Below are 13,956 nucleotides of genomic sequence, written 5' to 3' on the forward strand. Positions count from 1 at the left end.
GCCCTCTTACCCTGTGGGATAGAGATTTGGGGGGGGGGGGGGGGGGGGGGGGGGTTGAGGGCCCGAAGGAGGAGACAATAGTAAGATTGGAGATAGAGGTGGGAGCGGCCGGGGTCAACTGACTTACGGAAGCGTAATGGGAGGAAAATCAGTGCGAAGCGGGTGCCTGGCACGGGGGGTTGGGACTGGGGGGGATGGGGCACTGCTTTGCTGATTAACGGGGAGCCAACTGTTGGGACGGATGGAGAGTTCGGTTGGGGGGCCTCCGGCGGGAGGGCTGGAGCGAGCGGGGGGCACAGGCACGTGGCTGGCCAAAAAAGGGAGATGGCTAGTCGGCAGGGAGGGGGGGTTAACCCCCGTCCAGGCTGATCATGTGGAATGTGAGGAATCTGAACGGGCCGGTCAAAAGGGCCCGTGTGTTCTCGCAATTAAAGGGATTAAAGGCGGACGTGGCCATGCTTCAGGAGACGCACTGCTGGCCAAACGAGGTTAAGGAGGTGATGGGTGGGCCAAGTGTTCCACTCGGGGCTTAGACTCTAAGACCAGAGGGTTGGCAATTCTGGTTAGTAAACGGGTGACATTCGAAGCAGGGAGTATTGTGGCGGACAAGGGGGGCAGGTACATAATGGTGAGTGGCAAGCTACAGGGGGCCTGGGTGGTGTTAGTGAACGTTTATGCCCCGAACTGGGATAACATGGAATTCATGAGGCACATGTTGGGTAAAATCCCAGACTTAGAGTCAAGTAACTTGATCATGGGGGGGGATTTTAATACTGTCCTGGATCCGGCATTGGACCGGTCTAAGTCCAGGTCGGGAAAGAGACGGGTGGCAGCCAGGCCCTGTGGGAGTTCATGGATCAGATGGGGGCGTGGCCCATGGAGATTTGCGCGGCCAAGGGCGAAGGAGTTCTCTTTTTCTCCCAGGTCCACAAAGTCTACTCGCGGATTAACTTTTTTGTGTTGAGTAGGGCGTTAATCCTGAGGGTGGAGGGGGTCGATATCATTCGTCCTCACCCTCGCCCTTGGTGCCACATGCAGCAATTGCACCCATGCCACATATCTCAGTCTAAACTCAAACTGTCCCAAAACTATGAAGAAGTATCGCCACCCCACCTGATCAAATGCCTTCTCTGCATCTCGACGGATTCATCACCACATTCAACAGCCGTCCTATATTACTCGCGAGCTGCCTGCCCTTAACGAAGCCTGTTTGATCTTCTGCACCACCCCCGGGACATAGTCCTCCATCCTCCCCGCCAACAACTTAGCCAATACTTTCACATCCGTGTTCAAGTGATATGGGTCTCTACGACCCACATTCCATCAGGTCCTTCCCGTTTTTGGGATTGCATGATTACTGCCTGCGTCATCATCTCTGGCAGCTCCCTCTTCTCCAGTGCTTCATTAAAAGCCCCCAACAGATGTGGTAACAGGTCTGTCGCAAATTCCTAATGAAATTCCGCTGCGTACCTATCTGCCCATGGGGCCTTCCCCGACTCCATACCCCTGATACTATCCAGCACCCTCCTCAGCCCCAGGGACACCTCCACACCTGCCTCTTTGATTCCTCCTCCTTGGGAAATTCGAGATCGTACAGAAACCGCCCCATGTCCCTCTCCTCTCCCAAGTCCGCCTTGTAAAGACCCTGGCAGTACTCCCTAAACGCCTTGTTTATCTTCCCTGGCTCCAACACCCCCAGCCTGTATCTTCAATATTTACCTGGACGCAGCCTGCTTTCACAGCTGGTGTGTCTGCATGCGGCTCGCTTTCTCCTCACTCATATTGCACCCCTCTTTCCCTAAGCAGCTGCCCTACCACCCACCCATTGTCAGCCTGTCAAACTGCCTCTGCAACTTTTTCCTCCTCGCCAATCCCTCCATGGTGGGCACCCTCGAATATCCCCTGTCCACCTCCACTATCTCGCCCACTAGACGGTCATGTTTCTCCCTCCTTTCCCGATCTGCACGGGCCTTAAACAAAATAATTTGTTCCTGGACCACTGCCTTCAGTGTTTCGCAAGAACGGCCGCCATTACTCCCCATTCTGATTCAACTCCACATACTCCTTAATCACCGCCCGCACCTTATCACAAAAGCCTCTATCCGCCAACAACCCCATGTCAAACCTCCACCCTGGCCTCTGCTCTCATCTCGTTCTAAACCGAATCTCCAGCCAGTGGGGCGCATGGTCTGAGGTAATTATGCCCCCATATTCTGCCCCCTTCACCCCAACCAAAATCTCCCGACTCACTACAAATCAATCATTGAATACACCTCATGTACATGTGAAAAGGAATACTCTTCCCCCCCACCCCAGGTTCTGACAACACCATGGGCCACCATACCCATCCTCTCCATAAACCCTGCCAGCTCACTCACCATTCGTACCCTACCCATCAACCTGGGGCTCGACATATCTACCCTCGGCTTCAGGACAGTTAAAATCTCCTCCCATGATCAACTGGTGTGGCCAAATCCATGATCGCTGCCAGCAACCCCCACATAAAACCCACATCGACCCAATTTGGGGCATACATATTTACCAACGCTACCAGTGCCCCTTCCAATACCCCACTTACAATCACATATCTCCCACCCGGTCCCTCACCTCCTTCGCACTCACAATCACATTCTTTTGCTCATTAAAATCGTCACTCCTCTCAATTTCAAATCAAACCCAGAGTGAAAAACCTGCCCGACCCACCCCTTCCTTAACCTAACCTGGTCTTTCACACAGAGGTGCATCTCCTGCAGAAAGACCACCCCCACTTTCAAGCTCCTGAGGTGCGGGAACACCCGTGACCTTTTAAGCATCCCATTCAGTCTCCGGATGTTCCACGTTACTAGCCGCATGCCTCCAATCCCCTAACATCCGTCATCTTCCCAACTTAACTCCTGCCCCTTTAATTGGGCAGCATGGTAGCACAAGTGGATAACATTGTGGTTTCACGGCGCCAGGGTCCGAGGTTCGATTCCCCACTGGATCACTGTGCACGTGCACTCTGCACGTTCTCCCCATGTCTGCGTGGGTTTCCTCTGGGTGCTCCTGTTTCCTCCCAGTCTAAAAGACATGCAGGTTAGGTGGATTGGCCATGATAAATTGCCCTTAGTTTGGATGGGTTGTTGGGTTACACGAATGGGGTGGAAATGGGGGCTTGGGTGGACCGATTGGCCTCCTTCTGCACCGTATGTTCTAATCCCACCCTATACCTAGCCCATCCCAGATGGCCTCTTCCTCTGCTCCTGGCCATGTCATCTCTCTTCCCCCTTCTTCCCCCCCCCCCCCCCCCACTTCCGTTCACCAGCATAACCTGCTAGCACGGCCGCCCCTGCCCAAAGGCACCTCAGAATGACTGCCCCTTCCCTCCCGCCCACACTCCTCAGCTGAAGGAAGGCTCCCTGCTGATCTTTCTCACCCCCACCCAAACAAGGACTTCTCCTTAACAGGCAGCTTTCTCCAAAAGCAAACAAATGTTAAATAGTCCCAGAAAACAGGAGGGGAGGGTGGGCACATCCATCCCCACTCTTCACCCTACAACCCCATACAATCTCAACATTAAACAGTAACCCCCCCTCCCCCCAAAGGCATCCACTTCCTTCCTCTGCTGGCAGAATGCATCAGCCCTTCCCCCACCCCTGCATGCTTACAGTGGCTGCTGCAGTAAAGGCTCCCTCCAACTTTTCAGCCAACACGGTTTTCTGCCAGGTCCAATAGCCAGCCACCAGACATACCACCTCCCAGGGGAAACTACTCCTCCAACATTTACCTACATCGTTTCATCAAAATTCCACCCAGTATTGGGTGAAAAGAGCTCTTTTCTGTGGCTTTAAGCATGGTCACAACCGGAAGTCTCACGGATTATCAACTTCATGAGCTTCCTCTCTTTGTATATAGGGAAGGCAGCGACACTAACTAGTCCTCCCACTATGGCAGATGGTGAAATTTGAATTCAATAAAAATCTGGAATTAAAAAATTAAGAGACATATATGAAACCATTGTCACAAAAACCAAAACCCATCTGGTTCACTGTCCCTCAGGGAAGGAAATCTGCAGTCCTTACATGGTTGACTCTAACTGTCCCCCTCTGAAATGGCCTAAGCAAGCCACTCGGCTCAAGGGCAATTAGGGATGGTCAACAAATGCTGACCCACCCAGTGATTGAAAGAATAAAATAAGTCCCTTCACCCCATCAGTTTCATGATTCCTTGCTTCCCTCATTTATTTATCCAACTTCTCCTTAAACGCATCCATGCTATTTGCATGAACTAAGCAAACTTTATCATTCCAATTCTCACTGTTACTGCACAAGTACATCAATTATTCCGCTAATTCAAATTACCTCAACTTCTGTTCTCTCAGAACATTCCTGCAAAGACCCACTAATTAAACGGTACAACAATGCATCCTGCAAGGTTGTAGGTGTAATAGTTTGCACTGAATGAGTTCAGCCAGGAAACAACTAATGTGCACTTAGTAGGCTTACGTTTGGCCACTTGGGTAAAATAACATGGGCCTGTTACTACATGTATAACTTGATTCCATGTAATACTACCCCACCAAACACAGTTCCTTAAGGGGTAAAATACTGAATTCACAGAGTTCAACACCAATCATTTTCCATCATATTTATTATAATCCATTTAATTATGCATCTTCAGCCTTGTTGAAGCAGTATGTCAGACAACACTTCCCACAGTATTGCCTGTTGAAGTGACTGGCCATGAACACACCAGCACCACACTCCTCAGAAGGACATTCACGCCGCAGACGATAGATTTTTCCATATTCATCGACCTAAAATTTAAAAAAAAGCTCAATTTAATCTTAAATATGTACAGGAATTTATCAGTTAAAAATCAGTATGTAATCAACAGGACAGTGCGAGATGGGCAAAGCTCATCTTGTAGCACAGAAACATCCTCAGGTATTGATGAAGGACAGCTAGCATGCTCGAGTTGCAAGAACCATTGCTTTCCAGCTGTAAATTGTACTATTTTGATAAGCATACGGTGTAAAACTTTAGTACTGACAGATTGTCTTCGTACAAGTAGAGAGCTGCAAGAGGGCCTCCAAATCCAATGTAAATAAGCCACACTGGTCTCCAGTGGTTACAAGGATTCAACATAAACAGAATTCAAACTGTCTAATAAGATTTCTAATAAGCAGAGTACTCCCCTGCACCCCTTTCCCCCACATAAAACTAAATGTAGAATTTAATTCATGCCAAAGCATAAGACTGGCATTAGGAATAGAAAGGAAACAGTGAAGGGTATATTTCAAATGCTGCAACTGGACTTCTCTACAGCAATTTAGATGAACTGACTTGGCACAAGACAGGTTGGGGATTTATTTATTTCACCGCCATTGTCCCATATTAAGAACAAAGCAAAGTACAGCACAGGAACAGGCCCTTCAACCCTATAAGCCTGTGCTGATCATGATGCCCTAACTAAAAACAAAACCTTCTGCCTGTACTCGGTCCATATCCCTCTATTTCCTCCTTATTCATATACCCATCCAGATGCCTTGCTAATGTGCCTGCTTCCACCACATCCTCTGGCAGCATGTTCCAGGCACCCACCACTTTGAAAAACTTTCCCCCTCTCACCTTGAACCTATGCCCTTTGTAATTGGCACTTCCACCCTTGGAAAAAGCCTCTGACAATCCACCCTGTCTATGCCACTCAATTTTGTAGACCTCTATCAGGTCTCCCCACAGCCTCAGTCTTTCCAGCAAAAACAATCCTAGTTTATTCAACCTCTCATAGCCAACACCCTTGAGACGAGGCAACATCCTGGTGAACCTTCTTTGCACTCTCCAAAGCTTCCATGTCCTTCTGATAATATAGTGACCAGAACTGCACGCAATACTCTAAATACGGCCTAACCAAGGCTTTATACAGCTGCACACGATTTCCCAACTCTTGTACTCAATGCCCTGGCTGATGAAGGCAAGCATGCCATAAATCTTAGCCACCTGGGTTGCCACTTTCAGGGAACTGTAGACCTGCATGCCCAGATCCCGCTCTATGTTAATGTTCCTAAGGGTTCTGCCATTTACAGTATAATTCATACCTAGATTTAATCCTCCAAAATGCATCACCTTGCATTTGCCCAGATTAAATGTCATCTGCCATTTCTGTGCCCAAGTCTCCAATTTGTCGATATCCTGTTGCATCTTCTGACAATCCTTGGCACTATCAGCAACTCCACCGATCTTCGTGTCATTCGCAAATTTACTAATGAGACTACCCACATTTTTCTCCAGATCATGGCATGGCAGCCAGTGGTCAGCACTGTTGCTTCACAGCACCAGGGTCCCAGGTTAGATTGTGTGGAGTCTGCATGTTCTCCCTGTGCCTGCGTGGGTTTCCTCTGGGTGCTCCAGTTTCCTTCAATCCCGAAAAGGTGCTGTTGTGACGACTAGGGGCTTTTCACAGTAACTTCATTGCAATGTTAATGTAAGCCTACTTGTGACAATAAAGATTACTATAAACAACAGAGGTCCTGCGGAACACCACAGCTACAGATCTCCATTCTGAAAAATGCCCTTCCACCACTAGTCTGTCTTCTATGACCAAGCCAGTTCTGTACCCATCCAGCCAGCCCACCCTAAATCCCACATGATTAGTTTTTGTACCAGTCTGCCATGTGGGACCTTGCAAAATGTCTTACTAAAGTCCATATAAACTACATCCGCAGCCCTTCCCTCAAATTGTCTTTGCCATCTCTTCAAAAAGCTCAATCAAGTAGGTGAGACATGGCCTTCCTCGTACAAAACCATGCTGCCCATCACTAACTAGTCAATTTTTCCCCAAATGTGCATATATTCTGTAACTTAATATCTTTTCCAATAGCTTCCCCCACTACTGATGTCAGGCTCACCGGCCCATTATAATTTGCTGATTATCCCTGCTTCCTTTCTTAAACAATGGAATAACATTAGCTATTCTCCAGTCCCCTGGAACGTCGCCTGTCGTCAAAGAGGATGTGAAGTTATTGGTTAACAAAAAGGGCAGCACTCATCAAGGCTTCTACTAATTGTGCCCATTAAGTGCAGAGAGTAAGATTGCTACTTTTTCTTTCCAAAGCAGCATGGAACAAAATCTGCATAATAATCCTGGGCACCATATTTTATTCTTCCTGTACAATGTTCAGCAGGGGTAGGGGGAGAACACCAATCTTTCACAGCTGGCAACAGCGACACTGATCAAGGGTTTAAAGCAAGTTTCCTACCAATTCAACAGTGAATAGAATGTCAACTCAGCAACCTGGCCAAACTATTACCTTGTAATATTTAAGGACAGCAAGCTTGACCTTCTTCCTTTTATGCTGGTTTTTCTTTGGTGTGGTGTAAGACTTCTTCTTCCTCTTCTTGGCACCACCACGAAGTCTCAATACAAGATGCAAAGTTGACTCCTATTGAAGGACATTGTTACTTTTACAAATTTCAAACTTCCATTTGTTCTGATGTATAAAAATCATTACTATAAGAATAAAGTTCAGGAGACTAACTAAAAGTTTGAACACAAGAAAAATGAAAGTAAACATACCTTTTGGATGTTGTAATCAGACAGTGTACGGCCATCCTCCAACTGTTTTCCAGCAAAGATCAGTCGCTGCTGATCAGGGGGGATACCTGTATTGAAATTACAAAGGGGTGGGTTTAACTAAACCAGTCTCACCTTCTCAGAATTAAATAATGAAGCTACATTAGTCAGAAAAACTGAAACCAGAGTAAATAAAGGAATGGAACACATTTGAACAGCACAGGCCCATGGACTTCATTTCCATGAACTGAAGCCGACCATGCAAGTGGCTTTAGCATACAATTTTAATTGCCAGAACTTTACCACGGTGGAAAGTGATGCACAGATGGCATGCTAACATGAGCCTTGAACATACATTTAAAGCACAAATTTGTAATCAAACATGTAGATCTGGCCTTCCCTGTGCTGCTTTCTGGAATTTACAAAACATCCTAATGCTCTATTTACTAATCAACTAATATCACAAAAGCAGATGAACTGGTCATTCATGCCATTGACGTTTGTAGGTGCTTGCTGCGTGCAAATACTTATTTTCGGATAAAAGGTGGTGGTAAATCCAGGGTGAGCACTTTCATTTTAAAAATTGTCAAATATCTGCCCTTTCTATGCAAATCCATGAGATCACCATGGAGTTACCAAGCACAACTCCCAACACAAACAAGCAACAGTAACACCATAATGGGAATTTCTAGTATTTCTCAGCTCCAGAATTTTGTCCAGGTGAAAAGTGATGCTTAAAAAAAAGTTTATGTCTTGAATGGGAATAAAACCTGTCATAGCTTTCCAATTGTGAAAGGAATCATAACTCGAAGGTATATTTGTACACATTCTAAATCAGTATCTTTCTTGTTACGCAGTCTGCAGATACAGCAAGTAATTAAGACTAATGGAATGCTATCCTTTATTACAAGAGGAATTGAACACAAGAGTAAGGATGTTATGTTTCAGTTACAAAGGGCATTGGTAGATGATGTCTCATATAGTGTGTGCAGAATTGGTCTTATTTAAGGAAGGATGTATATGCCTTGGAAGCAGTTCAAAGGAGACATACTAGATTGAAATCTGGAAATGAGACAGTTGTCTTATAAGGAAAGGTTGACAGACTGGACTTGTTTCCACTGGAGTTTAAAGGAGTGGTGATTTGATTAAGTGATGAACTGGCTAACCAATAGAAGTCAGAGTGATGGTGGATGGCAAATATTCAGCCCGGAGCCCAGTTACCAGTGGCATACAACAGGGATCAGTTTTGGGACCTCTGCTGTTTTTGAGTTTCATTAATGACTTGGATGGGGGAGTTGGAAGGGTGGGTCAGTAAATTTGCAGACGATACGATGATTGGTGGAGTTGTGGATAGTGAGGAGGGCTGTTGTCAGCTGCAAAGCGACATAGATAGGATGCAGAGCTGGGCTGAGAAGTGGCAGATTGAGTTTAACCCTGAAAAGTATGAGGTTGTCCATTTTGGAAGGACAAATATGAATGCGGAAGGGTTAACAGTAGGGTTTTTGGCAATGTGGAGGAGCAGAGATCTTGGGGTCTATGTTCATAGATCTTTGAAAGTTGCCACTCAAGTGGATAGAGCTGTGCAAAAGGCCTATGATGTGCTAGCGTTCATTAGCAGAGGGATTAAATTTAAGCGCCGCGAGGTGATGATGTACAAAACCTCGGTAATGCCACATTTGGAGTACTGTGTGCAGTTCTGGTCGCCTCATTTCAGGAAGGATGTGGAAGCTTTCGAAAAGGTGCAAAGGAGATTTACCAGGATGTTGCATGGAATGAAGAGTAGGTCTTACGAGGAAAGGTTGAGGGTGCTAGGCCTTTTCTCATTAGAACGGAGGATGAGGGGCGACTTGATAGGGGTTCATAAGATGATCAGGGAAATAGAAAGAGTAGACAGTCATACTTTTTCCTCGGGTGGAACAAACCATTACAGGGGGACATAAATTTAGGGTGAATGGTGGAGGATATGGGGGGGGTGTCAGAGGTGGGTTCTTTACTCAGTAGTGGGGGCATGGAATATGGAATGCACTGCCTGTGGAAGTAGTTGAGTTGGAATTGCCCCTTAATTGGAAAAAATGAATTGGGTACTCTAAATTTATTTTTAAAAAGTTTTTAAAAGAATGCAAATCACACCCACAATGTTTAAACCATACTTCAAACTGTGCCTTTTTCAAGGCAATGAAAATTAAATTTCAAAACCATACTGTACCTTCTTTGTCTTGAATCTTAGCCTTTACATTTTCAATAGTATCTGAGGGCTCAACCTGGAATAAAACCCAGACCAAAAAAAATACTCAATGGTGTACAAGTGTCAGATACATGTTTAACTTTTAATTCTATATTCCAGAAGAAGGTGCATCGTCACCGCTTGACATGTGTTCACTTTCAGTTCACCATTCTCCATTGAGAACCCAAAATGTCACAATGATCTCTTTCTGCACAGTTTAGAAGTACGATCGCTGTCACTTTAAAATAAGCGGTTGGGACAGAGGCATTTCCTCGTATCTCAACTACTGAAGAACACAAGGTACCCTAAAAAAGCTTGGTCGGTGTTTCGTAGATTAAAAAAGGAATACGGGGAAAAAAAGTAAAACTAGACACTATTTTCGCACAACATCAAAACAATACACAGCACAATAACCGTTACAACATTTTAAACGTTAGAAGTATTCACTCATCCATTTATGAAGGCGCAACTTCATCGGAAGGAGTTTTAGGCCATCCCCAATCATGATTTTGTGTAAAACCGCGCGTGCGAGAAGCGGCGGCAAACCCGGGCCGCGTTTCGCGGATAAACAGCCGTTACGACGGACAAAACGGGAATAAATCCGCTACTACTGCGTTGAAAAACCTCCAAGTAATTGGGGTCTTCGGGTTGCAGAAAGCGGGGAACATGCTGAAAGTTAACAGTGAACGTGGCTATAAAATCAACCGCAAGTTGGGCATTTTACACCTCGTTTCCACTCGAATATAGGCTCGGTGTGGGGGAAAAGGACGGAGGCCTCCCTCCCGGGGCACGGCGCCTCCCTCCCGGGGCACGGCGCCTCCCTCCCGGGGCCCAGCGCCTCTCTTCCCCCTCCTCTCGGGGCCTCTCTCCTCCCGGAACCCGGCGGCTTAACTCACCTCGAGGGTTATCGTTTTCCCCGTGAGGGTTTTCACAAAGATCTGCATTTTCAGATCCTATCCACCTGAAAGAAGGAGCCAATAATTGAGTTAAAAAGTGGGATTTATGGTGGATAATGATGTGTAAAATGTCGGTGAAGCCGGAGCTCAAACCCACCCAATCCTCCCCCGAAAAGGTCAGCATCAAAAGAGGTCCTGATGGCCCAGACACGGGGTTTTCCTGAACCGGCAGCAAGGGTTGGCTGTCTAAGCAACTCCGTTTTCAATGTAGTTACATTTTTCAAAATATTATTTGTTTAACTAACCAATAATAAAATAAAAAGCTTTTTCAAAGAGTTTGCACGTGAAATCGCTACATTAAGTTTAAATAATTGCATTTAGGATCAAGGCAGCTTGTTGCAGTCGCACTGCATTGTGGGTCTCGCGTCTTGGGCAACTACAATGGCGGTAAAATGTAACCTAAAGTACTGTTCAAGTACGATTTGTAAATACGTTACAGTTGAACAAAAGTCAGCTCAACCCGATCATGAAAGTAAACTATTTAAATTCCCCCAAGACCCGTTGAACCTGAGACTACATTTCCCAGAGGGCGTTGCGCGGTTCCTTGGCAACCGGTGACCATGGAAACGGTGGGAGAAAATGCCTGGGCGGAGAGGGGAAATAGAGAGAAGGCTGCGGGGCCGAATGTGGAGCCGGGAATGTGAAGGCCAGAGTGTGAGAGTCTGGGGCCTCTTGGGGCAGGCCGCAGACTGACCATCTGAACACAACCAGCCAGTCACGGGGTGGAGGAAACTCGAATGGCGGCCGAGGCGCTGTCAACAGCGGCTCTGGGGAAGCGTCAGGCATTTCCACCTATTCCCAGTGTGGCCGACCGAAATCTGCTCTGCCGGATCCGGGCACACATCAAGACGGAGGCTGGGGAAGTGGGCTGTCCGGACCAGGGACCCAATGAGCAGCGGTACATTATTTACAGGCATGTGTTTGACAAGGTACGAATGGCTGCACCGCACCTGCCGCAATGAACAATATTTATTTGTTTCTATATCGGGCAGATCGAGTAGAGAACCATAACTTCACAGAAATCAAATGAAAAATGAAAATCGCTTATTGTCACAAGTAGGCTTGGAGGCTGGTATGAATTGAACCCGCGCTGCTGGCCTTGGTCTGCTTTACAAGCCAGCTATTTAGCCCACTGTGCTAAACCAGCCCACAGAGACATATAAAAAACATTACATGTACTGTGGTCAGAGACACGTTAGGTAGACAGAATAGAAAGAAAATACTACGGCCCGAAATTTGTGGTTATAATGACTGCGAGACTGTCAGTATTATTCCGGTGTAAAACTGACAGCAATATTTGACGACTAACACCAGCTTTTAAAGTAAAACTAATGTTGCTATCAGTGATTCCCTACTCATTCACGCCTTTGGAGATGTAAAACGACTATCCTGTAAGCTTAACATATGTCACAGGAAAAATGCTGGAATCTATTATTAAGGAGGTTATAGCAGACCACTGTTGGGAAATTCATATCTTCCAAAATATATTTTTCTTTTAAAATGTGGGACAATGTTGCACTATCTGGACACGAGAATGCTGACCTGAACTTTTTTTTAAAGGGTCACCAGTTCCCTTTTGGACTGGGAGCAACAATGCCATTTACTACAAATCTCCTGACCAACATGCTCTATTTTAGGGTCCAATCAACTTAATAGAATAACAAAAATTAACTCCGGGATAAATTAAAAGGGGGCCACTCCTGGTAGGGGCACTGCCAAAAAGAACAAAGAACATAAGAACATAAGAACTAGGAGCAGGAGTAGGCCATCTGGCCCCTCGAGCCTGCTCCGCCATTCAATTAGATCATGGCTGATCTTTTGTGGACTCAGCTCCACTTTCCGGCCCGAACACCATAACCCTTAATCCCTTTATTCTTCAAAAAACTATCTATCTTTACCTTAAAAACATGTAATGAAGGAGCCTCAACTGCTTCACTGGGCAAGGAATTCCATAGATTCACAACCCTTTGGGTGAAGAAGTTCCTCCTAAACTCAGTCCTAAATCTACTTCCCCTTATTTTGAGGCTATGCCCCCTAGTTCTGCTGTCACCCGCCAGTGGAAACAACCTGCCCGCATCTATCCTATCTATTCCCTTCATAATTTTAAATGTTTCTATAAGATCCCCCCTCATCCTTCTAAATTCCAACGAGTACAGTCCCAGTCTACTCAACCTCTCCTCATAATCCAACCCCTTCAGCTCTGGGATTAACCTAGTGAATCTCCTCTGCACACCCTCCAGCGCCAGTACGTCCTTTCTCAAGTAAGGAGACCAAAACTGAACACAATACTCCAGGTGTGGCCGCACTAACACCTTATACAATTGCAACATAACCTCCCTAGTCTTAAACTCCATCCCTCTAGCAATGAAGGACAAAATTCCATTTGCCTTCTTAATCACCTGTTGCACTTGAAAACCAACCTTCTGTGACTCATGCACTAGCACACCCAAGTCTCTCTGAACAGCGGCATGCTTTAATATTTTATCGTTTAAATAATAATCCTGTTTGCTGTTATTCCTACCAAAATGGATAACCTCACATTTGTCAACATTGTATTCCATCTGCCAGACCCGAGCCCATTCACTTAACCTATCCAAATCCCTCTGCAGACTTCCAGTATCCTCTGCACTTTTCGCTTTACCACTCATCTTAGTGTCATCTGAAAACTTGGACACATTGCCCTTGGTCCCCAACTCCAAATCATCAATGTAAATTGTGAACAATTGTGGGCCCAACACGGATCCCTGAGGGACACCACTAGCTACTGATTGCCAACCAGAGAAACACCCATTTATCCCAACTCTTTGCTTTCTATTAATTAACCAATCCTCTATCCATGCTACTACTTTACCCTTAATGCCATGCATCTTTATCTTATGCAGCAACCTTTTGTGTGGCACCTTGTCAAAGGCTTTCTGGAAATCCAGATATACCACATCCATCGGCTTCCCGTTATCTACTGCACTGGTAATGTCCTCAAAAAATTCCACTAAATTAGTTAGGCATGACCTGCCTTTAACGAACCCATGCTGCGTCTGCCCAATGGGACAATTTCTATCCAGATGCCTCGCAATTTCTTCCTTGATGATAGATTCCAGTATCTTCCCTATTACCGAAGTTAAACTCACTAGCCTATAATTTCCTGCTTTCTGCCTACCTCCTTTTTTAAACAGTGGCGTCACGTTTGCTAATTTCCAATCCACCGGGACCACCCCAGAGTCTAGT

At 46.0% G+C, this 13,956-nt stretch overlaps 2 protein-coding genes across 3 annotated transcripts in view; one reads left to right on the forward strand and one right to left on the reverse strand.

Annotated features, from left to right (window-relative positions):
- Window positions 1-4,611: 4,611 nt before the first annotated feature.
- On the reverse strand, window positions 4,612-11,002 carry rps27a (ribosomal protein S27a). The gene is made up of 6 exons (XM_038809864.1): window positions 10,829-11,002; window positions 10,672-10,736; window positions 9,758-9,812; window positions 7,555-7,640; window positions 7,289-7,420; window positions 4,612-4,795 (listed from the first exon to the last, which is right to left on the reverse strand). Exons 2-6 carry the CDS (start codon window positions 10,717-10,719, stop codon window positions 4,646-4,648), a joined length of 471 nt encoding a protein of 156 aa, XP_038665792.1. The 5' UTR covers window positions 10,720-10,736; window positions 10,829-11,002; the 3' UTR covers window positions 4,612-4,645.
- A 94-nt stretch (window positions 11,003-11,096) lies between these two features.
- LOC119972701 (clathrin heavy chain linker domain-containing protein 1-like) overlaps window positions 11,097-13,956 on the forward strand; it is a 132,504-nt gene continuing 129,644 nt past the window's right edge. For both annotated transcript variants that reach the window (XM_038809828.1, XM_038809839.1), the window contains exon 1: window positions 11,097-11,660. In XM_038809828.1, the coding sequence (XP_038665756.1) occupies window positions 11,469-11,660 (192 nt within the window). In that variant the 5' untranslated portion in view covers window positions 11,097-11,468. The remainder of the gene's footprint in view (window positions 11,661-13,956) is intronic.

This window comes from Scyliorhinus canicula, chromosome 1 (assembly GCF_902713615.1).
Source record: "Scyliorhinus canicula chromosome 1, sScyCan1.1, whole genome shotgun sequence".
Classification (NCBI taxonomy): Eukaryota; Metazoa; Chordata; class Chondrichthyes; order Carcharhiniformes; family Scyliorhinidae; genus Scyliorhinus; species Scyliorhinus canicula.